The 25,127-nt window shown below is 39.5% G+C and overlaps 1 protein-coding gene across 1 annotated transcript in view; it reads right to left on the minus strand.

The window, feature by feature from the left end:
• Positions 1–17,171: 17,171 nt before the first annotated feature.
• LOC121917214 (neuroendocrine protein 7B2-like) overlaps positions 17,172–25,127 on the minus strand; it is a 62,326-nt gene continuing 54,370 nt past the window's right edge. Inside the window, exons 5-6 of the mRNA XM_042442986.1 lie at positions 22,012–22,065; positions 17,172–20,157 (exon numbers count right to left, since the gene is read on the minus strand). Coding sequence (XP_042298920.1) covers positions 20,053–20,157; positions 22,012–22,065 — 159 coding nt within the window. The 3' untranslated portion in view covers positions 17,172–20,052. The remainder of the gene's footprint in view (positions 20,158–22,011; positions 22,066–25,127) is intronic.

The raw sequence follows: 25,127 nt of genomic DNA on the forward strand, positions 1-25,127 counted from the left end.
CCTCCATGAAAGGAGTGTGCAGGCTCCCATCCCTCTCAAGTTGCAATGCCAGAGATGCTTCCTTTGGAGTCAGGGGACATTTTTATTGCCTCATTCTCTGCCTCATTCATCAAAGCTCACAGGAATAACAATGGAGGGCTCTGGGGGAATTGTGCCCCACACAGCCCTGTCTTTTCCATGCCCCTTTAACTGCCATGAGTCCAACCTAGGGATTAGTTTGAGGAGGGACTCAGAATTGTTGGCCAAAGAGCTCTAGTCCAGTTCCCAAGGTGTCTTCAAAAGAGAGGGAATCAGGATTAATCTAGTTTGTTTTTTATAATGTAGACAGGCACTCGGGTGCCCAGGAATGACTATAACTCCCAGGAATCTGCATTCTGGTATTTGTCCTGAAGAAGCAAAATTTTGAAGCTCTGCTCTTGAAATTCCCAAAAGCTTTGCTACTGCTTATTGTTATACTGGTTCAGCCCCACAATTATGGTCCAAAACACAATGCAGAAATAATCCAGTATGAGACCACTTTAATTGCCTTGACTCAGTACTAGGGAATCCTGGGAATTGCAGTTTATTGTGGCACCAGAAGTCTTTGACAGAGAAGGCTAAATGTCTCACAAAACTACAGTTCCCAGAATTCCCTAGCATTGAACCAAGGCAGTTAAATTGGTCTCAAACTGATTATTTCTGCAGTGTGTTTTGGACTTATTTGTTTCCCTTTTATACTTTCATATATTTGTCTGCACAAGCCACTCATTAAATTTGTTCATATATGAACTTGGACGTTAAAGCAGATTGATCATCTATTTTTGTGACATATTCCAAACACATCCAGCTTTAATATGATTCCTGTCACCCATTGGATATGGTAGAAATCTTTAATATACTTTGCTGAAATTGTGGTTCCCAAAAACCTTCAGTGATATAGTTGGCAGCATAAAGGAAAAAGTATTGCAGCTGATTCTAACAATGAGTAAAGTCGTTGTTCCTTGAACAACACTGCAAAGAGAGGAGATCCACTGGGTAATTTGTAGCAAACTGACAAAGAATAGATGACTCTCAATTGTTTAACAATAGTCAAAATAAAATAGTCAACATTTCAGTAGTTGCTGCCTGGTGATCTGTGGGCCATTTGTGGTTTCTTGTGGTACTGCAGGATGTCTGTGAAAGAGTACAAGGAAGCCATATGTGGGATGTGTGGAAGAGATGGAGCAATTGCAGAAAGATGAGATCATCCATAGTGATGGAGCCCTTCACTTTCTTTTCTGCGAGGTATTACAGGTATTAAATGCCAAATGCCATCCACAGGTGTGCAGCTATCAAGTGTGCCAAAATGTGACCATTGTGGCCCCATAAGAATTCTGCACCTCCAATAAAAAAATTCTTCAGTCTTCCAGATTCTAATATTGCAGTACTTAAAACTTCAGTTTTAAATTAGGCACCCAAAGGAAAAGAGTAGGCAGTGTTACCAAGGGAATGCAAACAGTGAATGCATGAATTCTAGGTGTGAGTAATTTTCAACGTCTCACTCTGCAATAATAGAGATTTGGCGACTGAGGAACAATTTCATGGGATGGGGCAGAATTCTTATTTTGGAAGCTGGAAACAACATGAAGGTATACAACAACAACAGCCCTCATTTTGCACCCCTCCCTCATAGCCACAACCCTGGGCACCAGGCACATTTGGTGGGGTCTACTGAAATACCCCTTAATAAACATTTTTGACTCCTCTTGGGCATTGGTTATGTTAGAAATGTTTAAAACTGAAGTAGTGATCCCCCCCAAACTTTCACTGTAGTGATCTACATAAAGTAAAAGCTTGGAAACTGCAGGATTTATACTGGGGTTGGAGGGAAGAGGAAGAACAAGGAAGGGACACCTGCTTGGAAGGACTAAGATCTGTCAGTAGTGGAATAATGAAAACAAATTGCTGGACCTGAAAACCTTTATTTCTAAGCTCTGTGTCTTTTGTATCAGGCGCCAGCTGGTAGATCTTGGGGTTCTAATGTTGTTTTGTAAAGATTCCAAATACAAGAAGCCTGTTCTACCTCTGATCAAGAGAAGTCCAAACTTTGGGCATCCTTTTTCTACTGAAGATTTTACAATGTTGGACAATGATATTGTGGCAAACATTCACATGTGGTTTTGATTCCTCCTGTTTTAGCTTTCTCTGCACTCTTAGATAAAAATGGTTGAAATGCATCTACACTTGTAGCCCCAACCTATGTTGGACTCAGGGACTTAACAGTGTTTTCAGCTAATCTGGAGATGTGTGTATGACAATAAATTTGCCATTTCTGTTTTTATGCAAAAGCTCTATTTGTTAGAAGTCAGCGCTCATATTAAAATACTGATATGTTTTGCTTCCCTGCCTCTGTCACCCTGCTTTTAGCAATCCTTATGATTGGGAAAGGTAGGTGTTTTGTAGTATAAAACATATGGGGTGCAGTTCTCCAGTGAAAGTGGTTGGACATTTTTGTTCAGTTTAAGTTTGCAGAAGAGGAGTTGAAGATGCTTTGCACAATTGTCCATTTGGTTCCACTTTTGGTGTCTTAGTTCAGTTGCACAAAGTTTCCATTCAGCACAACGCAATTAATGTGTAACTTTGCATGAAGAGATTTAATACCACACAAATCAGGGCATTTAGAATCTTGGCTAAGAAGTGCTAAGGAAGCCTTCCCAATTTTATTGATCATCACTTTTGCTGACCCCTTCACATTTCATTTATTCCACCTATTTTTGATATATTCTGTTGATCATGTTTCCTCTTCCTTTGCTGACATCTAAGATAGGCAACTTCATAAAAGATAGCAGTACATCTGAGAATGTTTCTTTCCATTCCAAAATAGAGGAAATAGGGTCCATAATGGTTATTACTTTTTTAAATATAGGGATAATCGAGTGTATACATTCGGAGGACGTTTCCAAACAGCACCTCCATTTCAGGATCAAGCAGTAGTGGAAAGGGAGCTTGCCTGTGTTGGTTGACTCAGGATTCAAAACAAATCATCCTTCCTAGACAGAAAATACTTTGCCTTGAAGAAGGTGACTGAGTGTGCCATCAAAAGACTGAGAAGCTGGACTAATCTGGAATTTGTCTCTTTTTGTTGTTATCCTTCATGTAGGGCAGTGGTAGACTAAAGCATTCCACTGTCTGAGGCAAAGGACAAGATGGCACCACCCCTATTCTGTGGACCAAATAGGGAAATAATAGCTATTGAACCCTATTTCAACAGTGATGACAACTTAACCCCATCTTCTCTCCCCCCCATTCTTATTTTTAAAAACCCCAGAAAAATATGAACATTCTTCAGGAGAGGTATACCCAGCAGAAAGGAGTGAAATTGACCATCATGCAGGTAAACTTGTCCATCTCTGATTTGACTTGTAAACCTCCATTCAAAACTTTAACAATTCAAAGAGGTATTAACATTCTCCAAATTAAAGAAGCTCATATGTCACAGGTGACAAAGGAAGGACGCATGTTCTCATTGTCCAGCTTCCACACTGTTCTTATAGAGAGAAATAGTTGTCATGGCATAGAGAAGGACTTGCGTTGATGTGGCTTCCGAGGCAGCGGTGTGAGAAAGGCAAGGCCCTTTCTCCTATTTTATATATCCATTTAAAATTACATTGACCTAATGCACATAGTAAGCAATATTTCTGTCTCTATATAAAATTGGGATTTAAATTACCTCAGCTTTTTCTAGCGTTCATTTTATGAAGGAAGATAGATTTATCTTGACATTTAGTGCAAAATACACACAAACACACATACAAGAGGCAAAGTAGTACATTCTGGAATGTGGAAAATCTAAAGTATGAAATCTCTCAATTTTAATGTGTTTTAATATAAACTAGTTTGAATAGGCAGAAGTCTTGAATAAGACTGGATGCCAAACAGCCAGTGAGTACACATTTTCTTTGGTGCTATTGAGCTACCAAATATAATTTGGATCCCAATTTAGCTATTAACTGCACTGAGGATTTAGTATCTTTATAAAGAATACTGTATACAAGTTGAGTTTCCCTGACTCAGAATTTTGAAATTCAAAATATTCCAAAAATAAAACCTTTTCTCATGGGTGGCTGAAATAGTCAAAGCCTTGCTTTCTGATGATGGTTAATGTATGCAAACTTTGTTTCATGCACAAAAATGTTTTTAAAATATTGTATAAAATTATCTTCATGCTATATGTATAAGGTCTATACGAAACATAAATGAATTTTATTTTTAGGTCCCATCTCTTTATGTACAAATAGGCAAATACAGTTATTCCAAAATCCAAAAAAAAAAAAAAAAAACCTCTGAAACCCAAAACACTTCTGGTCCCAAGCATTTTGGATAAGGGAGACTCAACCTGTGCTTACCTGTTAAGATAAACTGGGATATATGAATCAATATCCTTTAAAATACCTCAGTCTATGCAAGTCTAGTTGAAGATACAAGTAATAGAAAGCCCAGTAACATATTTCATGCCTTTAATATACTTTTGCAGAAAACCATATTAATTTTGCAGAGGTTCAACTTTCAAGGTAACTATTTATAACAAAGATTTGAACTGTAAGTGAGTGCTTGTAGAGTTAATACAGAAATGTGAATTACAAAAATAAACACAATCACTACCTTTCAGTTGTATTTATGACAAATCTCTCCCTCATCTTCAAGAAACTGCCAGGAGCATTTTAATTTCTGGGAAGTGGTACCACAAGATTGTGGCCAAATCTTTTGTCTTTCTATTTCCAAATGTTCTGGTTTTCTTCATATACTTTTCTGTCAAACCCCCCCCCCCCCCAAACAACAACCTACATTCGTCTCCTGCTCTGTCCTACTTTAACAAGTTTTGGTCTTGAACTCTTCCTCTATTATAATATCTTTAAATAAAATTAGTATTCTCCGGTTCTTGTATTTTATTCCCTAACCACATCCAGATCAGGAAAGGTTCTTCCCATTTTGTAAAATTGAACTGCTTAAAGCCAAGAAGGATAATGATATTTTCCTTTCCACAAATAGTTGAATTGTTTGTTAGCTTTTATAAAAAGACCAGTTGATGTAATTGATTGGAATAGCAACAGAATAATATGAACAACATCATGTGTACCTACATACACACAAAACTAGAAATTCATAGCATGGTAAATGAGGTTTTATGAACAAATTAGCACCCCAAATATGGGAATACAGGAGAAATCACATGCCGAAGCCTTTGCAATTTTAAACAGCTTTTGAAAATCATGGGCTGTAAACTAAGCAAACATGTTGATATTTATTTGTTTGTTTATTTATTTTTATGCCACCTTTCACCCAGAAAGGGATCCAAGGCAAATCACAAATAAAGGCATTTTTAAAATTTTGTAATAGCTTTAAAACAATCAAAAACATCAAAATAAAAACAATATAAAATTACATATGTTAAAACACACACAAAAAACCCCATAACTACAACACACATCCCATATAACACATCTCCCATATAAAATCCACCCCCTGCCTGAATAAAACAGTTTTTGCTTGCTCACGAAAGGAAAGCAAGGAGGCTGTCAGTTTAGATTCCCGTGGAAGTGTATTCAAGATGGTGGGAGCAGCCACTAAGATGAATTATTTTAGTGTTGAACATCATGTTCCACCATTAGGAAGAAGTCACTCATGCTTGATGTAAGATAGCTGTCCTGAAAAGACTAGATAGCACTGTGAAGTCGAAGGCTTTCATGGCTGGAATCCATAGGGTTTTTTTCTGGGGTCTTCAGAGAAGATGCCAGCCACAGATGCTGGTGAAACGTAAACTCTTCCAGAAGTAGATACCACATAGCCTGAAAACCCCAGAAAAAATTCCCACAAGAAACTAAATAGCACTGCTGACATAGAAATATTCTTGAGTCAGAATTCAAGCAAAGTTACTCTTTGGGCTACAATTTTCAGGATCTCTCAGCCAGCTTGGAAGATGACAGGAGTTGTAGGCCAAAACTATATATCTTTTCTCAAAAATTATTTATAATTTTCATGGTCCATAATACAACATATATAATAAAACCTTACAAAATATTATCATTATTAGATCACATACTTTTCACACACCCCTCCCCTCCCTCCTCCCCCTCTGATGGCTATGACCAAGTAAATTAGTACCCAGTATCCATAATGTGGGATATCTTATTAATAATTTCTCTAACTTTGTTGTACCCCCTTTCAGCTTTAACTTTCTCAATCCAACAACCTCATTTTTCCACCAAACCATTTCATTTATTTGACCAATGTATTTCCTTTTCTTTCCCTTAAATATTCAAATAAAAGATATTCTGCAATATAGTGTGACCCTCCCCCCCCAACATTGTTTATTTTCCCATCCCAATGCTATTACAGCATGTGTGGTCCTTAACAGGTTTTTTACTATGTACGCTTCTGTTTTATTCAATCTGAAGTGTTTTTCAAATTCAGAGTTAAACAATTCTCCTTATCAAATTGAAAGTTTCTCCCCATCATCCTGTTTAGCTCTGGTATAACATCTAACCAAAAATTTTGTACATAGGGGCACTCCCACCACATATGAAATATGTTCCTTTTTTACCACATCCAATTTGGAGAATGTTTTTTACGTATCATTGCTATCTGATGTGGGTTTTTAGACCATTTGCTAATTAACTTTAATTGCTGTTCTCTTATCTTTATATTTTTAATTTTAGTTATCTGGGAGAGCCACCAAAACTATATCTTTTCCAGGCTCTGGCCTGAGTGCCCCACTAGTAGGTGTGCTCCAAGATCCCACTGAGTTATCTGAAGTGTGGCACAGTTAGAACTGGCCTGAGAACCAATTCCCTATAATCTGTCCTAGGGACATAGAAGGGAAGAGAAGCTCAAACTGCCTAAAGGCTCTCCAGTAATTGGAAATGGCTCTCATTTCAGCTGAACCCATTCTTACCTTTCTTACATCTTGTTCACCAGCCATTTGAAAGTTTAATAAGAATAATAGCTGATTTTCCCCCCAGCACAGTGCTGTCTATTTCTTTCTGTCTGTTTCTCTCCTCTTTTCCTCAGCCCCATGGTAGGCATGACTGAAGAGCTTAAACAGCAAATGGTTCTGTTCTACAAGGTGTATAGGGTCACCAGGTATCATTTATGGGAAGTCCAGAAAATATTATTATTATTATTATTATTATTATTATTATTATTATTATTATTATTTTGCATGGTACTTTACAGGCATCATCAAAACAGCATATAACCTGCCAATGGTGTACAATTATACAAAATTAAGCAAATTATGCAGGTAAAATACAAAGTGTAAAAACAGCTAATACATATAATCAAATATAAAATTATAAAGCAATATTAAAATACAGTTCCAAATGCTATAGATAACCAGAAAGTCTTTACAACTAGCAAGAGAAGAGACAGTCTGTAGTTGTTCAAAGTATGCCCATTACTGGGCTGACAGGTTCCCTAATTATAAAGGATGTGATCTATTTAAGATCCGCAAAGCTTTTCCTCTCATACACAGATTGAACAAGAGCCAATAAGCTGAGATGTGTCCAGAAAAGAGTGACCAAGTTTATCAAAGGTCTGGAAACCAAGCCTTATGAGGATCAACTTAGGCCCCATACAGACTGTCAAAATAAAGCTGCTTCGGGTCACTTTGGAGGTATGCTGCTTAAATGACATACACACATCTTAAGAGGCCAGAACCTGCGCCGAAGCTGCACTCCAGTCCTTAGGACTGGATCGTGGCTTTGCCGCGGCTTCTGGACTCTTAGGACGCATGCATCATTTAAACAGCATACCTCCAAAATGACCCAAAGCAGCTTTATTTTGACAGTCTGTATGGGGCCTTAGGGAGCTATGTATGCCTAGCTTGGAGAAGAGAAGACTGAAAGAGGGCATGATAGCTATCTTTAAATAATCTGAAGGGATGGCATGTAGAAGATGGAGCAAGCTTGTTTTCTGCTGCTCCTGGACAAGAATACAAACCAAGGGATTCAAAGTACAAGAAAAAAAATTCCACCTAACATTAGAAAAAAACCTTTTTTCTGAACAAGGTGTAGTTAAATGGAATCATGTATTTCGGGATGTGAGTCTATCATAAAGACTGAACTATGGGCATCTTGTAATTTATTGATGTGGACAATATGTTAATCTTACAGAGAAATACATGGCTAGGTTAACAGAATTGAATACTTTCATATGGTATTTTGGTAGAGCACAAACTTGTTGTTTCTTAACCTGCATGTCAGCAATTTTCATTGCTCATTATTGCTAATTTGAAAACCTGGCAACAGTAATTTGGGTACAGAAAAGGGCAACTGAAATTATCAAAGGTATGACACAACCTATCTACAAGGAAAAGTTGTTTGGCTTTGGAAAAAAGGTGAAGTAAAAGCATATAAAATTACGGACAGCTTGAAGAAAGTTGGTAGGGAGAAGCTTTCCTCCTCTCATAACACTCAAAGACAGGTTCTCTGTTAAAGCTGAAAAATGAGAGATCCGGATTGGAACTGAAAGGTGGCAGTTTCTCTAAAGATGCCAGCCACAGAGGCCACCAAAACTTCAGGAATAAACTGTTCTAGTACATGACCACATAGTCCAAAAAAACCCCACAAAAAACTATGGATGTTAGCCATGAAAGCCTTCAACTTCACACGGGAATTTCTGCTTCATACAATACACAGTTGTACTGTGAAATTTACTTCCACAAGATGTAATTATGGCTACTGATTTGTATGGCTTTAAGGGGGGAGGGGTAGATGTATTCATGGCAGATGGTCTATCAATGGCTACTATGCAGGACGCTTTATTACCTCCAGTCTATGGGTGTTGCTGAGAATATGAAAACAAAGGGTGCAGGTGAGCTCATGTCTTGCTGGTGGGCTTCCCACAGACAATTGATTGACCACTTGTGGCCAGAATGTTGGACTGGTATGCTTTTAATCTGATCCAGCATGGAATTTTTCTTACACTCTAAAATGAACAGATCTCTCATGTTTCGGAGTATGGCAAGATGTTTTGTTCAAAGTCATTTTGGAATAAGGGCATTAACAAAAGAAAATCTGTCTCATTCTAAATTGTTTGGCGAGACATGTTCTCAGTTTTGATATTCTGTTCCAGACAAGAGGATGGTGTAAGGTGAAGGAGGTTTTTGTGTAAGGTGGGGGAGGCAAGAAGATAGAGTAAGGTGGAGGAGGGTTTTGTAGCTCCTTGGTTACAAAGAGCTTGGAAAGATACTTGTAAAAAGTAATTCCTTTACAGACCCAAATGTAATTGATTATTGCTATAGTAGACATTTTTAAATGTAGCTCTTTTTCATAATTCAGAAGTGACTAAAATAGTTACATCTGGTAACTTCTTTTAAAATCAGCAAAATGCTATTGGTGCTGACACAAAGTGTCCTGACTCCCAACTCAACACAGAAATGTGGTGGCTTGCCCCACTAGCCTCTGCAATGGCACAAACTTCTTCCAGATCATAACAGTTGTCTGCATTTGACGTCAATTTCCTGAATGTGATGTGGTGTGAGATTGCTTCCAGTCACATCAGAAAGTGAGTTTAATTGTCAATTAACATTTATCAAGAACAAGTCCAATCTGTCTATCTGTATACATTGCACTGTATGGGATATCTAATATGAAAAACATAAAACAATTACAAGTATTAGAACTCAAATGGATCCATCGTTTGAATTCTGAATCCCTGGGGGGTTTAAATGAAAATGTGAATTGGTTAGTTTGAATATTTTTATATCTGTGTCCTATTTTCTTTGTCTTGTGACATGATGGTTCCCTATATTGGATTTGTAAGGGCTGATGGTACAGTAGAAGTATTTCCTTTACAGTTTAGGTTTCAGATGGGATATCCGATACACAACCATTAATTTTAATCCATGTTGACCTCATGTGTGATGGTGATTTTCAGATTCTTATTGTTACTCCACACCCTATGCTTTTCCCTATGATTTTTCCTTGAGTTTTAGCAGGATTAAGCTCATTACCAGCAGAGCTGGTTATGTAAGACACTCTGAGAGCCAGTCAAGCTCACTGCAGCTTTTGAATTCAGCAAAGTCACTTTGTATGCTAAGGAGTTATTACACTTTTTATATTTTAAACATTGACAGGCCACTGAAGAAGACGTAGGTCAAAACGCGTCTGGCCTTTTGGTTTTTATTATTATTATTGTTTATAACTGCCAAGAGAAAAAAATAGAGGGGGCTTTTCTTCACCCTTTCTGTGGTTTTATTGGCTTTTCACCAGGGTTTAGTTTCTCTGGTTTTGTATTTTTAATATTCTATTCACCCTTAGCATTTTTAGATCTTCCAGTGGGGAAATTTTATCCTTTTAGACATTACATTGTTGTTTTGTTTTTGTTTTTTTGCTCCAGGGTGCTGTTATTCCCTTATAGTTTTTGCCAGAACCCTTTTGTTGTTTTGTTTTATCAGGTTGTAACCCCACCTTGATCCGTAGGGAGAGGTGGGGCAATATAAATACAATTTTTATTTTTTTATTTTTTTATTATACACATACTCATATATTACTGAACAGTTTGTTTGCAGCTTTCCCAAAGTATTAATGATCAAAATCAAATATACAGTGGGCCCTCAGTATTGGTGGGGTTTCTGTGCCAGGTCTCCCTGCAAATGTGAAAAAATGCAGTTGATTGTGTCCCATTTTACTCAGGGCTTTTATCACACCAATCCCTTTCACACTGTAGTCCTACACTAAAAATAAAATAGTATAATACCGGCATAGGAGCAGCAACCATTTCACTTCTTCCTTTAGCACAGCTGAAGCCCTTAGGTCTGGTGATTTGAATGTGTAGGTTTCAATAAGCATGTCCAGAGGAGGATGACCAAAGCAGTGAAGGCTCTGGAAACCATGCTCTATAGGGAAAGACTTAGGGTACCTGGAGAAGAGAAGGTTAAAAGGTGATGTGATAGCCCTATTTTAATATTTGAAGGGTGTCATACTGAGGATGGAACAAGCTTCTTTTCTGCTGCTCCAAATAACAGGGCCCGAGGCAATGGATGCAAACTACAGGAAAAGAGATTCCACCTCAACATTAATAAGAACTTCCTGACAGTAAAACCTGTTTGATAGTGGAACACACTCTCTTGAAGAGTGGTGGAGTCGTCTTCTTCAGAGATTTTTAAACAGAGGCTGAATGGCCATCTATTGGGGTGCTTTGAGTTTCTGCATGACAGGGGGTTGTATTGGATGGCCCTTGTGGTCTCTTCCAACTTTATGATTCTATGTGCGTGTGCATTCATGTTGCCACCATCAAATAATATGGGGAGGGTGGCAATGCCCTGTGGTCAACATCATAGATCACAAGCCCACTGATACAACAGGCCCACTGTAACTACTACAAATCTGTAGTATAGTTACATTGAACTGACTTATCAGCCATTGTATAATTCCATACTTCTCCATTCATTCCAGGGTAATGGGCATTTCACAGCTATTGTAGCTACAGAAAAAAAGTCAGAACTATATTAGAAATCTTTTTTAATCCCCAGAACCTTTGGTGAGGAGATCTTTGGCCCAAAATAAAAAAGTGTTTCTTAAATAATTATTTCAAGGACGGACACAACAACAGGTTTGGGAGATTCAAAGGAAATTGTGCATTCCTACACGTAGTGATGGAACATGGCTGGATGCATTAGGAGTTGGTGACAGCAGTAGACCATCACAAGTTTGGGAAATTCAAAAGGCATCATGCATTCCTACACGTAGTGTGGGAATGTGGCTGGATGTATTAGGAGTCGGTGACGTATCTCCATTCTTTCAAGGATGGACACAACAACAGACCATCACAGGTTTAGAAAATTCAAAAGAAATCATGCATTCCTACACGTAATGAGGGAACATGGCTGTTCGCTTTAGGAGTTGGTGACAACAATAGACCGTCACAGGTTTGGGTAATTCAAAAGGAATCATGCATTCCTACACGTAGTGAGAGAATGTGGCTGATGTATTAGGAGTCAGTGACGTATCTCTCTTCTCTAAGTGAGTGAATGGTGAGAGCAGTAAGGTGAAGGAGTAGCAACATCTGGAGAATGTGTCCCCTCTTACAGAAAGGTAACACATATTGGGCCCAGAATGAAAGGGAAACAAATGGGCAATGGCACTGAAGAGGGAAAGAAGAGGAGGGAGGCATGTAGAAACACCTTGTTCCATGTTCCATCCTATTTTTGATGTTTATGTATGATTGTGAAAGCTGGACAGTGAAGAAAGCTTACGGAAAGAAAATCATCTCACTTGAAATGGAGTGCTGGAGGTCTACAGATTGGCAAAAAGGCACACAAATGTGTCCTAGAGCAAATCAAAGCTGAACATTTACTAGAGCCCAAGATGATTAAATTGAAGCTGTTGTACTTTGGACATATATGACAACATGACTCACTGGAAAATTAATCTTCGTAAAGTGGAAGACAGGAGGAAAAGTCGGAGACAGCAGCACAGGAGGATAGAATCAATGAAGGAAGCCACAACCCTCAGTTTGCAAGACCTGAGCAGCATAGTTGATAACCCAGGATCTTGGAGGCCTCTTAATTATAGTGTCATCATAAGCTGAAGCAGGCTTGACAACGAATAACAACAACAAATAAAAAAGGTTTATAAAATATCTGGGTTTAATGGTGGCATGTGAAGGAAGAGATAGAGAAGGCCAGGTTTATACAGAGCTGCTTTTTCTACTGCACAAGAATCCAGATATGTTTCTTCTTGTTCTTCTCAGCACCACATGTTATTTTGCATGGCCATTCAGCACATAGAAAAGTGACATATAGCCTCACTGACATACTGACTGAAGATATATTGCCTTGGCTCCTGATATGTGATGCCACTGTGGACTAAATGAAAACCAACAAAGTTTATGCAGTGGTGAAAGTCATTACAAAATCTGGTGATGAAAATCTGCACTTTTTCAGTTCCACTGAATCTTGTAGTCATGTTACTAAAGGAATGCTGAATGTAGTTGACCCTGTCTGCAGCAACACAATTGGATCCAAAGCAGTTAGACATATCTTCACCCACTGAAGCCGTCAAGTAATCGGTTTCAATAAAAAACCTTGTTGCCAATTAAAGCCCAAATTTCCATGTGCACAAAAAAACCCTTTCTTTTCCTTTTAAATGATCCTACCACATAAAATGACTGAAGTCCTACACTGAGAAGGAAGAATATAGCACTAGTCAGTGTAGTTCTGTGTCCTCCGCATGGCTGTACAGCTCCACCTGGTTGCAGCTGTGAAGTCCCAGGAGGGCACCCCAATGCTGCTGCTTACTGGTTGGGGAAGGAAGGAGTGGGAAGGCAATTCAGATGATGAAAAAGCAGCTGGTCTCAGACCAAAGGGGGTGTAAAACTGAGTCAGTACTCACAGATGGAATGAACCCTCTTTTTTCTTCCCCTCCAAGCCTAGAACAGTTGCATCTGAATTGTCCCCTTTTCCCCATGGATCAGCAATAGCTCTTCCCAGAGGGAGAGATTTTGGACAAGGCACAAAGGACTGCATCCTGTCCAAAAAACATATACATGTGTTAATTGCCCTTACTTACAACATGTCCCTAAGTGAATGCTGTGCTCATTGTGTCCAGATGTCTGGGAGAGAGTCCTGTGAAAGTGCTGAGATGGAGGTTCTTGTTAGCAGTACAGTAAAAGAGAATGGGTAGAATAAGACACTTGGAGACTAGGTTGCTGGAGATGACAGAGCTGTAATAATAATAATAATAATAATAATAATAATAATAATAATAATAATTTTTATATCCCGCCTCTTCCGCTTTGAGGATTGAGGTGGGTAACAACAGAGTTCATACAAGGAGCCAAGGTATTGCTACCTTTTAGAGAACTATTGTAAACTGTAGGTGGCATTGCATACCTAATTGCAGCACTTAGATAAGTAGCTATGCAGAAAGTCTGTAGACTGACGTTGATTTATCTTAGCCAAGTCTCCTAAACTCAACTTTAAAGGAGCCAAGTTCAGTTACCTGTTTACAGCATTAGTGGAAGGGCAGAAGATTTAACAGAGAGATGTCAAGCTCCAGAGTAGCATCTGCTTACAATTTATTAGTTCATTTGAAAGGAGGAAGAGTCTCTGTAATGAAGACAGAAGGATAGGATAATCATATTGACTTTGTGGTAAGAATAAAAACAAGATACTTTCCTTCTTCATGCTTTCAGCTTTAACCAATAAATCCTGCTTTCGTTGTACATGGAAAGCTGTGCCACTGACTCCCACCCTTATTTTTCTTGGAATGGAGAAAGAGGATGAGGAAATAACACTGCAGTAAAATGTCCATGTTTCTGTAGAAAGCAATTATTCTCTTTGTGGTGGAAAAATGATTTTAGTGACCCCAATCTTTCAAGATTGGAACCACCCTTCGCCCTCCTATTTCTTCTCATGACCTGAAAGCTAAAACGTTAGATAGTGCTCACTGTGAAAGATCTTCAAAGTTCTGTCAGCTGTAATTGCCAATGTTTCTGCCATGCCACTTACTATCATTTAAGATTTGTAATGCTCCCATGTGTTCAACACATGGCTGCCAGAAACTTCGAAAGTGAGGAATGTCGTTGTCACTGGAAAACAGTTACCATCATAAATAAAACAAGCATGAGCAGTTATTACAGACTTCTTTCTCATGGTGAATTAGGAGAAGGCACAGGAATTCAAGCTGATTCTTCAATTTATGTCAGAGAGATCCAAAGTGAAAAAAGAAAATGCTCTATATATGACACTGGAGAGTGATGTGCTTTTCATTGACACAGAGAAACAAATGTGTCTGGCTGTATTCCAAGATGCTTTTAAAAATGGAGAAATGGAGAAAATGCTGCCTACTAGGCGTACCATCCAGTTCAGCTAAATCCAGAAGTTCAGGGAAATGCTAGGCAGGGAGAGGAAAAGGAAGAGTTCTCCTTTTGTCACTAGAGTTGTCCCCTACTCCCAATTACAGTGCTTTGGGGAGTGATGGGATTTTCCTGAATTCTTTTGTGTTTTTACTGCTTTTTCTGACTATATGCCTGAGCCAGCAGCAGGAATATAGGGATTTGCCATATACTGAATTGAATTATTGGTCCATCTAATCTAATAACTATACATTCTAACTATTGGTGGCTCTCCAGGATTTCAGGCAGGAATTATTGTTTCCCACACTCCTGTTTCACGATGGCAGTGCCCTGGAGAATACACCTCTGATTGGAGAGAGGAACCACTGGCAAAACCAAGCCAGAACAAAACTAAACACAGAGATGGTCAATACCAACTACAGTCTGAGCACAAAAATAATCCAGGAAGTGTCCAAAGCCAAGCAGTGGGTCACTGATGAGAATAGTCTAAGAAGCCAGAGGTCAGGAAACAAAATCATAGAGAATTTGAGGTCGAAGGCTTTCATGGCCGGCATCCATAGATTTTTGTGGGTTTTTTTGGGCTAACTTGTGTGGGCTGTCACCTGAAGTGAAGTGGATGCTAAACATGACCTCGGTGTTGTTCTATGATGGGTTCAAAAAAATTAAATAGAAACATGCTTAAATTGATGAGTGCAAAGTCTGTATCTCATGAGAAAAAAGGCAGATGTGAATGTTCCCTCTGGGCACTAATAATGACTCTTAGATGGTCTGGGAGCTGAAAACTGTGGGGTTGCATAAGTGAAACAAAGTCAAGTAAGTCCTGATATTTACTCTCTTTCAAATCCAGATTAGGTTTGCCCAAACTCTCAGGGAATTGCACAGTACAGTGGCCCCTTCCTATATGCTGGGGATCTGTTCCAGACTTCCCCCCCCCACACACACACACGCATATGGGAAAAACCGCATAAAGTGAAATCCCTTTATATGCTATGGCAGTGCATTCCTGTGTGCGGCGCCACATGGGTGCCTGCGGCACACATGCCATTTTGTCCTTTGTGGCTTGCTGTATGAGTAAGCTTAAATCTGTGTATGGTAAGCCCATGCATGGTGCAAGCACACTGTACTTTACAATGGGGGTTGTACCAGTCTGAGCCAGTTTGGCAGTGGTGGTAAACAGACTAGTTAAGCACTGATTGCTCTCCTGAGCACAACTGATGAAACCATTTCCTTGTCAACAGGAGGAAAAGAAATTCCAGTTTGAATGTTAGAATTGAGGCTTGGACAGGGATCCAGGCTGCCTTGTCCTACCTTCCAATATATCTTCCTCCAATGTGTGAAGACTCTGGCAACAGACAATTCCTTGCCTTATGTATCAAAGTCTAATATTCATAACTTGTAATAGCTGTTTTCATGGGTATTGAACACAAAACCACTGGGCGAAGAAATAAATCCCTTCCAAACCCACCACCACCAAATTTAAAAGATTGCCCTTGCATGGAACTCCCTGTACCTAAGCATAAAAACTGTAGGCTTTAAGTTTCTGTCTGCAGATTTTCTCCAACTATATAAAACAATTAAACTAAAAGATTCTAGGTATGCCATTAAAACAATCCAGCCCATATTTAAATACATCTAGCACAATTCCCTCCCAAACCTATTAGTCTGATACTTTGCTAAATCTTATTCCCCACAGAGTATGCTACTATTTGCGAAAATGTCATCTGTTTCTGCTAAAAATTATAGCTATTTGCCAATGTTCCAGTGACAGTCAACATACAAAGCTCTGGGTTTTCCAAAAGGGAGCTCTGCTTTGGACCTAAAGTGAAGTTAATTGTGCCTAAAACCATGTAAGTTGAAAAAGTCCACTATCTGTATTCCATATTCATGGGACTTTTCTCCTCCCATACAGATCACTATGTTCTAATTTAACTTTCAGTGTTCCAAACTGGTCACACTACAGGTATGTGTGTTGTTACCCAAAGAAAAGGGGGACTGGTGGCGCAGTGGTTAAATGCCTGTACTGCAGCCAGTCACTCACAAACCCTAAGGTTGCGAGTTCAGTACCAGCTGGGGCTCAGGCTCAACTCAGGCTTGCATCCTTCTGAAGTTGCTAAAAAGAGTACCCAGATTATGGGGGCAATTAGCTTACACTTTGTAAACTGCTTAGGGAGTGCTTGAGTGCACTGATAAGTACTGTAGTATCGAAATGTACTTGATATTGCTATATTGCTACTGAGCATCAACTGTCAGTTTCCCTTTAAATGTTGGGAGAATTAACATAACCTTTGCAAGAGGTTGGGTAACTTTAGGACCATTAGCACCAGTATATATCAGTACTCACTGAGGACTCCAAGTCTGGGTAAATTAGGGTTTTATTTAGAAATATACAGAGTTCAATCACACTTATGATAGCAACTTAAACAGGCACAGCATTCAGACCTAACTGAAATGGAAATATGGAAATTGGATAGTGAGTTTGAAGGGTCAGGAATGCGATAATTACTTGTCCGAAGAGTAGACCACAAAAAGCCTGAGTGGCTCAAACTGGGGTCTGAGGGTGGCACAGTGTGTGGAAGAATCTCTCAATGCACACAGAGCACAGACTGGGGCCAACTGTGTGTAAAGAGGCTAGGTTTGAGAACTAATATTTATACCTAATAACCAGCCTCTGGGAGTATGTTTGATAATCTCTCACAAGGTAACAAGACCTGATGGATTTCTCAGGAATTAACAGTGGGATTCTAGACTGGTTGATGACTAACTTTAGGGTAACAAAACAGTGATAGGATGAGGACAACTTCTGGGTGGATGGACAGGGAAGATAGTGGGAAACAGGGCAAGCGATATAAAAAAAGAGCTGGTTTACTGCTTTGGTGCAAAGCAACCTCCTTTGTCTCTTGCTACAAGATGAAATGCAAAAAGATTTGGGGTGAGAAAGTAGTGAGCACACCCATTTAGCTTTGACTGTAGCATTACCTCGATTGTAAACATGTCCTCAGGTCTTCCTTCCTCCTTCATGAGAACTTCACCTGCTTTTCAAAGGTTATCATGATCTCAGACATGAAAATATGATAATATGGAGACCTCAAATACAGTGTGGGGTACACAGCGTATACTAACAGTGTGTCTGGATGAAGTGGAGAAGTTAGCAGTAATTTGTTACAGGTAATGGTGGGGGGGTTCATACTGTTCAGGAATCCAAGGCCCTGTACAGATGGGCACCCAAGTACGTACTCCGTATGTACTAGGGTTGCCTGGGGGCATCTTTTTTAGATACCCGCAACCTTAGTATGTACAGAGTACATATAAAATGGTGGTGCCCTGTTCACATGGGCGCCGCCATTTTGACGTAACAGATGCCTAGTGTCCGCACGTCACGGCTCCCAGGTGACATTGCGAGTGCGCTAATGGTGCACTGTGGCACCACTTGCGCGCTGCAAAAAGAAGCCGCTTTTGTGGCTTCTTTTTCTGCCACCAGGAGGCTGAGGCTGAGGCTTCCCGCCGGCGGAAATGGAGGTGGCAGCAGGCCGCCCTTTTCGGGTGGTCTGTACACCGCCCAAGTTAGGCTTTTGGCTCAGGTTGCAGACTCACAGGATCATTGATTTCAGAAACAAGTGTTCCCTATAACAGTGCTTTCTAAGATGGTTGATGTGGGGGACTGGCATATTCCCCTTCCTCCATATCCCAGGGATCGGTATCATATTTTTACTCATTGCTACGGTTGTTTTTTTCCTGAAAACTTACTGAGGATGGTTCATGTCCCCTCCCCTATATTTCTCTCCCCCACCCCCAAGGCCTTCATGTGGGGCTCTGTAGTTGGAGTGCGGGGTGAAAAAATACTAAGAGGAAACATAAAAAGATATTTATAAAATTATTCATGATACAGATGAGTATATTTTCTCCATTTCCTATATTACAAATTGTATTATAAGACATGGAAATGGAGAAGGTGTGAAGTCTGGACAGTGAGAAAAGAAAGAGTAATTTGCTACCACAAGATCTTATTTGGCCATTGCCTTGGAAAGGGGTGAGCCATGTCTGTCAATGGTTACTGGATATAATGGTGAAGTGCAACCACATGTTCAGAGGCAATCCTTGGAGGGATCTAGCCACTTTGCAATACAAGAAACTGAAATAGATTGATATTGGTCTATAAGAAGTTTTCTTATATTCCTAGGCAGCAATCCTGTAGCTACTTACCTAAGAGTAAGCCTTGGCGAGCTCAGTGTAACTTATTTCTGAGTAGATCTCTATAAGAGGCTGCTGCTAGTCTTTACTGTTTTCAGAACTATGGCATATATTTCATTCCAATTTACAACCTGTGTTTCACTTAAATATAGCCCAGTTTCTCCTCTCTTCTGTTCTGTCTGGCCACCGTTTTGTTTTTCTTATTTTCAACGATTTAACAGTCAGGGTGTGGAGGGGATAGTAATACCAACATCAACCATTTTAAGCTAGAGACAGGTGAAAATCAACACCTGACAATCAAAGGCTAATTTGGTGGGGTTACATGAGAAAATGAAGAGGATTTGTACTATTTATAATTAGGTCAAGTTTACTGTTAATTAAACCTCAGACAAAGTGTGGCCCCTTCTGTACTGAATAGTGCTTCTTCGTGGACGAATATGTTGCTAGCACACCTTTCTGCCTTTCTGTATGTAAGAGATTCAGCAGGACGTATGTCAGGTGTCCTTTCCAAGACAATAAAAGCATAATATTTAACTGAATATCTCACATTGAAAACAAACTTTATAATTTGCCTACAGTAAGCAAGAGTGTTTTTGCAAAAATATTCTGAAACGTGTATATTTCCATGCAAATGCTGAAGTCTGCTTTTAGTATTTATTGTAAGAAACAGCACATATGGGGAAAACGCGTGAATTAGGCTAGTATTTACGAAGGTAACTTGGTAAAATAATTGCAAAGGGCAAACATCATATTGTATGAATATATATAAATGTTGTCCTGTTTACAAACTTGTTTCTTAAAGCCATTTAAATTCCACTGAACATTAACATTATTATTTTTTAAAAGCTTTTTCCACATTCAAAGCAAGAAAATTCTACTCCCATAACTTAACAAAAAGCAGAATTGGGTTTTAATGTATCGGGGAGAACAAATGTTATAAATCTAGGTGCTTTCAAGCAATAATGATATATGTAACAAACATGCAGCCACTATAAGGATTTTAATCAATGATTATATATAAGCAAGATTAGGGGTTTCCATGAGACCTTATTTAGTTTCTTCACTCTCTTTTTCTTCATCCGAAAAATGTGGAACAGATTTCTTAGCCACAACATTGTCCAGTCTTTGTCCTTGGAGATACGGATTTGTACTCTGAAATATATATATATAGAGAGAGAGAGACACACACACACATATAAAAATTAAATGATTTAGAATGGGACAGAATACAGAAAAATGTCCTATGGTGTTCAGTTGTATTTGGTATATACCCTTGAGTGGATATATTAAAGATGACAGCCTGAAATGTTCTCCCTTAATCTCTGTTCTGAAAAATGAGGATATATGCTCGTTCGTTGGGTGGGCTTGAACCAATCTGATTACTTTTCTGAGACAGAAATGAGAGAAGAAGAAATTGGCACTAGATACAGAAGAGTGACTTTTGAGTGATAGGCAGCTCTTTGGTCACCAAGAACACCTATTTCTGTGCATTAACACATGTAAATAGGGAAAGAAATGGTCCTGATGATCCTATTGCTAATATGCTAACTAGGAAGCAATGGGGTGAGGTAGATGGGCTTCCAGCAGCAGCCAGAAGCTGCTGCTGGCCTGATTGCCCCGGGGCCATGGTGAAGACATGCTGCGGCCCCAAAGGCACCTCCTGCCTTTTGGGGCTGGTTTTGGGCTGCCTTAAGCAACTCCAGGGTGGCTTCCAGATGCTCTGAGGGCATGTGCCATCTAAATGCCATGCCCCTGGAGCAGCTGGAAGCCACCCCTGTATGCCCATCTATTTCAGGCCAATAGCTTTTATCTCTGCAATTGCACGAGCACAAAGCTGGCAAATGAAGTTAGTAGTCTGAATGTGGCTTAATAACTTCTAGAGATACAGATGCCAGAGAATTCTGATAAGTACATATTAACTGTATCTGATACAAATTTACAGTTGGCCCTCAACATTTGCAGCTTTGACTTTCTCAGATTTCATTGTTAACAGATTTGATATGTTCTCTGTAGGAATTTCTAGGTCCTCCAGCACAACCCTGTGGTCAGTATCCACCAGAAGTTTCATTGGAGGGCGTAGAGATTCCTAGAAAGGACACTTCTCTAGGCATTTGTAGTTCCTCCAGAGAAATTCTACGGTCAACCTTCAGTGGAGTATAGCTGTGCTGGAGAGATGTGTTCTCTCAGGTTAAAAAAAAAAAGTTTTTTAAAGATTGTGGATTTTCCACTTCCACAGGGATCCTGTGCCCCTAACCCCAGTGGATATGGCCCACTGCATTCATTATACTTTTATGTGCATGAAAAATTCTTCAACAATCAAAACAGTCTTTGTTAATACCTTTAACATTAACTGAATGCAAGTTAATATAATCAAATGGTTATCACATATTACATATTTGCTATCTGCTTTCTAAGTTGATTCCCACAGTGGCATGTTATGAGAGAACTTAGTATGATATATATTAAAACATTCCAGAACAACTAAAAAATAGTCTGCTGTATTTCAGCACAATCTACTCTGTTAGCCACAACAACTGGATCAAGCAGTTCAGCTACAACTTGCATTTGTTGTGTCTGAATCATTTAATTGTGCCTGATCCAGATAGGCAGATGGATTACATGTCCTTTAAGGAGACACACCCCAAAAAATAAAAGAGAGAGATATCCAGAGGAAGGATTACTTTTAGGATGGGTACTTATTATTCTTCTATGGTCTTTAAAGCCTTTAAAGGGGGCAAAGGTCAAGTGTATTTCTAGTTTTAATTGAAAACCAAGTGCCATGATTTGGCAAATAGTATATTAGGAAAAACTGGCTCAGATGAAAGAAACATCTATAGAAAAGGTACTGCTTATTGCAGAAATGCTGGTGAAGCAAGGCCTATGGCCAAATATAACATTTGCAAATAGTACATCTATCTTATTTCAGCAATATGATTTGACTTTGCATTGTTGTCTGAACCTAGACTAAAGTACTAAAATGAGAACAAGTTGTGTTCTGAAAATTACCCTTTTATTTCGTTTCGGTCCACCCTTCATTTTCTCAAAGAGTAAATTCTTATTCTGAAAGGAGAAACAAAATTACATAGTATGGATCAAATTTTATACCTTCTTTTCAAGCAAGACTATGCCATGTAAATATTAGCATATGAGTATTTTGGAAAGCAGTTTGGGAGAGAATGTCATGTTGCTGGAAGATAAACCACAAGAAAACATTTGAATTACTATAGCTATTAATAAAATATCTTTGCTATTCTTCTGGGATGCACAGTGTCATCAACTATTATAAAAGTCAGAATATATTGTATGATGGTTTTAATATAACTGTCTCAGCAAGGGAAGAGTCAGAGTGGAAAAAACAGAGGAGTGGACGAGCACGTGCTTAGTATGGATAAGGTCCATACTGCTATGGAACAAGTGCTTAGTATGGATAAGGTCCATACTGCTATGGAGCAAGTTTAGTATGGATAAGTTCAAGCTCCAGCTCCAGAGATCTTACAGTATATTCCAGGAGTAGGGAAAAACTGCCTGACACGTTAAAAGACCTATTGTCTAGGAGGCTAGATAGAACAATAGGCTTGATTTAGTACTAATTTAGTACTATGTAATACCATCATGATGGTTTGAGTGTTGGGACTATGACTGTGGAGACCAGATTTTAATTCCCTACTTGGCCAAGAAACCCATGGTGACCTTGCAAGTCAAATGCTCTAAGCCTCAGGGGAAGGCAATGGCAAACCTCCCCTGAACAAGTGTTGCCAACAAACCCCCATGATAGATTGGCTGTAAATCAGAAAGGACTTGAGAGCACACAACAACAACAACAACAACAACAACAACAACCTAACCTAAAGGCACCAGATGTTGTTTGATCTTGGAAACAAAGCAGGGTCAGCCCTAGTTAGCAATGAATATCGGGTGTTGTAAGCAGGGTTGCCATAAGTCAGGACCTCCAAACCGGGACAAATGTAGAGCCACATTTTCAAATGTAGGACACATTTTTAAAAAATGGAGGACACATAAAAATTTGATAATTTTTTTAAAATGTTAATATAAATGCATGTTTCTTCGGCTGCTCAAAATGGAGGACATTTTGGCATTATTCCTAGACAAATGGCAGAAATGTACTTCTCTTTCTGGCCAAATACCCCCCCTGCCCAATTCTACAACTACATGTCCCACTTCCAAGCAGGATTTGAAAGACCACAGGCACCCCCTTTTGCCACTGCAAACTACAAGTCACACTCCCAAGCAGGCATAGGATTTGAAAGACCACAGGCACCCCCTTTTGCCACTGCAAACTACATTTCCCACTCCCAAGCCTTCTTAGCAATTCCCCCCTTCTTCCTTCTCCTTGCCTCCTCCAACCTCCCCCAAAACCCCTCACTCCCTCTTTTTCCCCAGGTATGTCTCAACTTAGGGGGGATTTATGGGTCAGATCCCTTCTTTTGTAATGGGGGCAAAGCCTTGAGAAGCCCTGGACCCCTGAGAAGAAGAGGAGGGAGGCTTAGAGAGAGGGGGGTAAATAAGGTGGCTAGAGGCGGGGTTGCCATAAGTCAGAAAGGAGTTGGGCACACAACAACAACAATAACAACAGCAACAGCAGAGGAGGAAAAAAAGGGGAAGGAGAAAGAAAAGGAGGAGAAAGAAGAAGAATAGGAACAAAGAGAAAAAGAAGATGAGGAGGGGGAAGAAAGGAAGAAAAAGGAGAGGAGGAAGAGGAGGGGAAGAGGAGGAGAAGAAAAAAACGGAATAAGAAGAGAAGGAGGGGAAAGAGAAAGAGGGGAAGGAAAGCAATTTGCCTGTAAAGCCCCCTTGGACGTTGGAGCATGCCAAATAAGGAAGCAGAGGGGCAGGGCAGAGCAGCAGATCCCGCCCCCTGCTAGCTCCAGTCGCTGCTGCTGCTCCAGCCTGCTGCTCAGCACTGTAGCAAAGGGAGGCAGCAGCCCTGGGGGCCCTGAGTCGAGCAGCCACCCGGGAATGGGGGGAGGGCGGGGCGGGATCGGGCACGCCCCCCAGGAGGCGGAAAAGTCCTGCCCACCACCGTGAAATGGCAACCCTAGTTGTAAGCTATATTTCAGAGGGACAAATTGGCAAAAACACTTCTGAGTATTCCTTGTCTAAGAAAACCCTATAAAATTCATGGGGTCTCTGTAAGTCAATAGGCAGCTTGGAGTCACATAAACAGACATAGATAATTTAAAACTGCAGGGAGGTCAAGAGTAAGCAGTTTGAGGCAGGACTATATTCAGAGCTTTGCTTTTAGAATACAATTCCCAGAATCCCCCAGATAATGCTGATTTTTATGACACAACTATTCCTGATGGTTTGACTCATTTTGTTATATATGTGTGTTACTGCCAGCTAAACAAATGTTTTAGCAGAACTGATTTCTTCTCTTCCTGCATTCCCCTCTAACCTCCCTATCTGCTCTGGAGGATTGAGGGACCATGCAGATAGACTTGGGATGTGTGGGGAGGAGAGAGAGGAAAATGTATATCACACAAGTAGATGCTTACCTGCATGGTTTTGTCCAGGAACTTTACATGTTTTCAGTGTTTTGTAAAGCAGGAGAAGGGAGCACAACAACTCCAACTATTGTTGATTTTGTTTTATACCCTGCCTTTCCCCACAAAATGGAACTCAGGACAACCGACAACAAAATGAATAAAAATATTATTTAAAAAAGGAAACAGACTTTTTAAAGAATATTTTTAAAGGAATTGAAATTATGAGAATTGTTGAATTCCAAATTCAATCAGGTCCAGGCAGCAGATTCAGTGGTTATAGATGACAGGAACTATGGGGTGACATAAGCCTTTTCATATGTGTTCCAAGTCTTTATCTGAAGTGCTTTCACCATTGCTTTCTATATTTTATTCAAGTTGTACAATCATAGTGTTGGAAGATACCCCAAAGATTCCTTAGATCAATTCCTTGCCAATGCAGAACTTAACACCTAAAGCATCCTTGACAGGAGGCCATCCCAACTTTGTCTGAAGACCACCAACAAGGGAGCGTCCCACACCTTCAAATGTAGTTAGGAAATAGCATTTACAATAATAATAATAATAATAATAATAATAATAATAATAATAATAATAATAATAATAATAATAATAATA

Source organism: Sceloporus undulatus, chromosome 1 (genome assembly GCF_019175285.1).
Source record: "Sceloporus undulatus isolate JIND9_A2432 ecotype Alabama chromosome 1, SceUnd_v1.1, whole genome shotgun sequence".
Taxonomy (NCBI): domain Eukaryota; kingdom Metazoa; phylum Chordata; class Lepidosauria; order Squamata; family Phrynosomatidae; genus Sceloporus; species Sceloporus undulatus.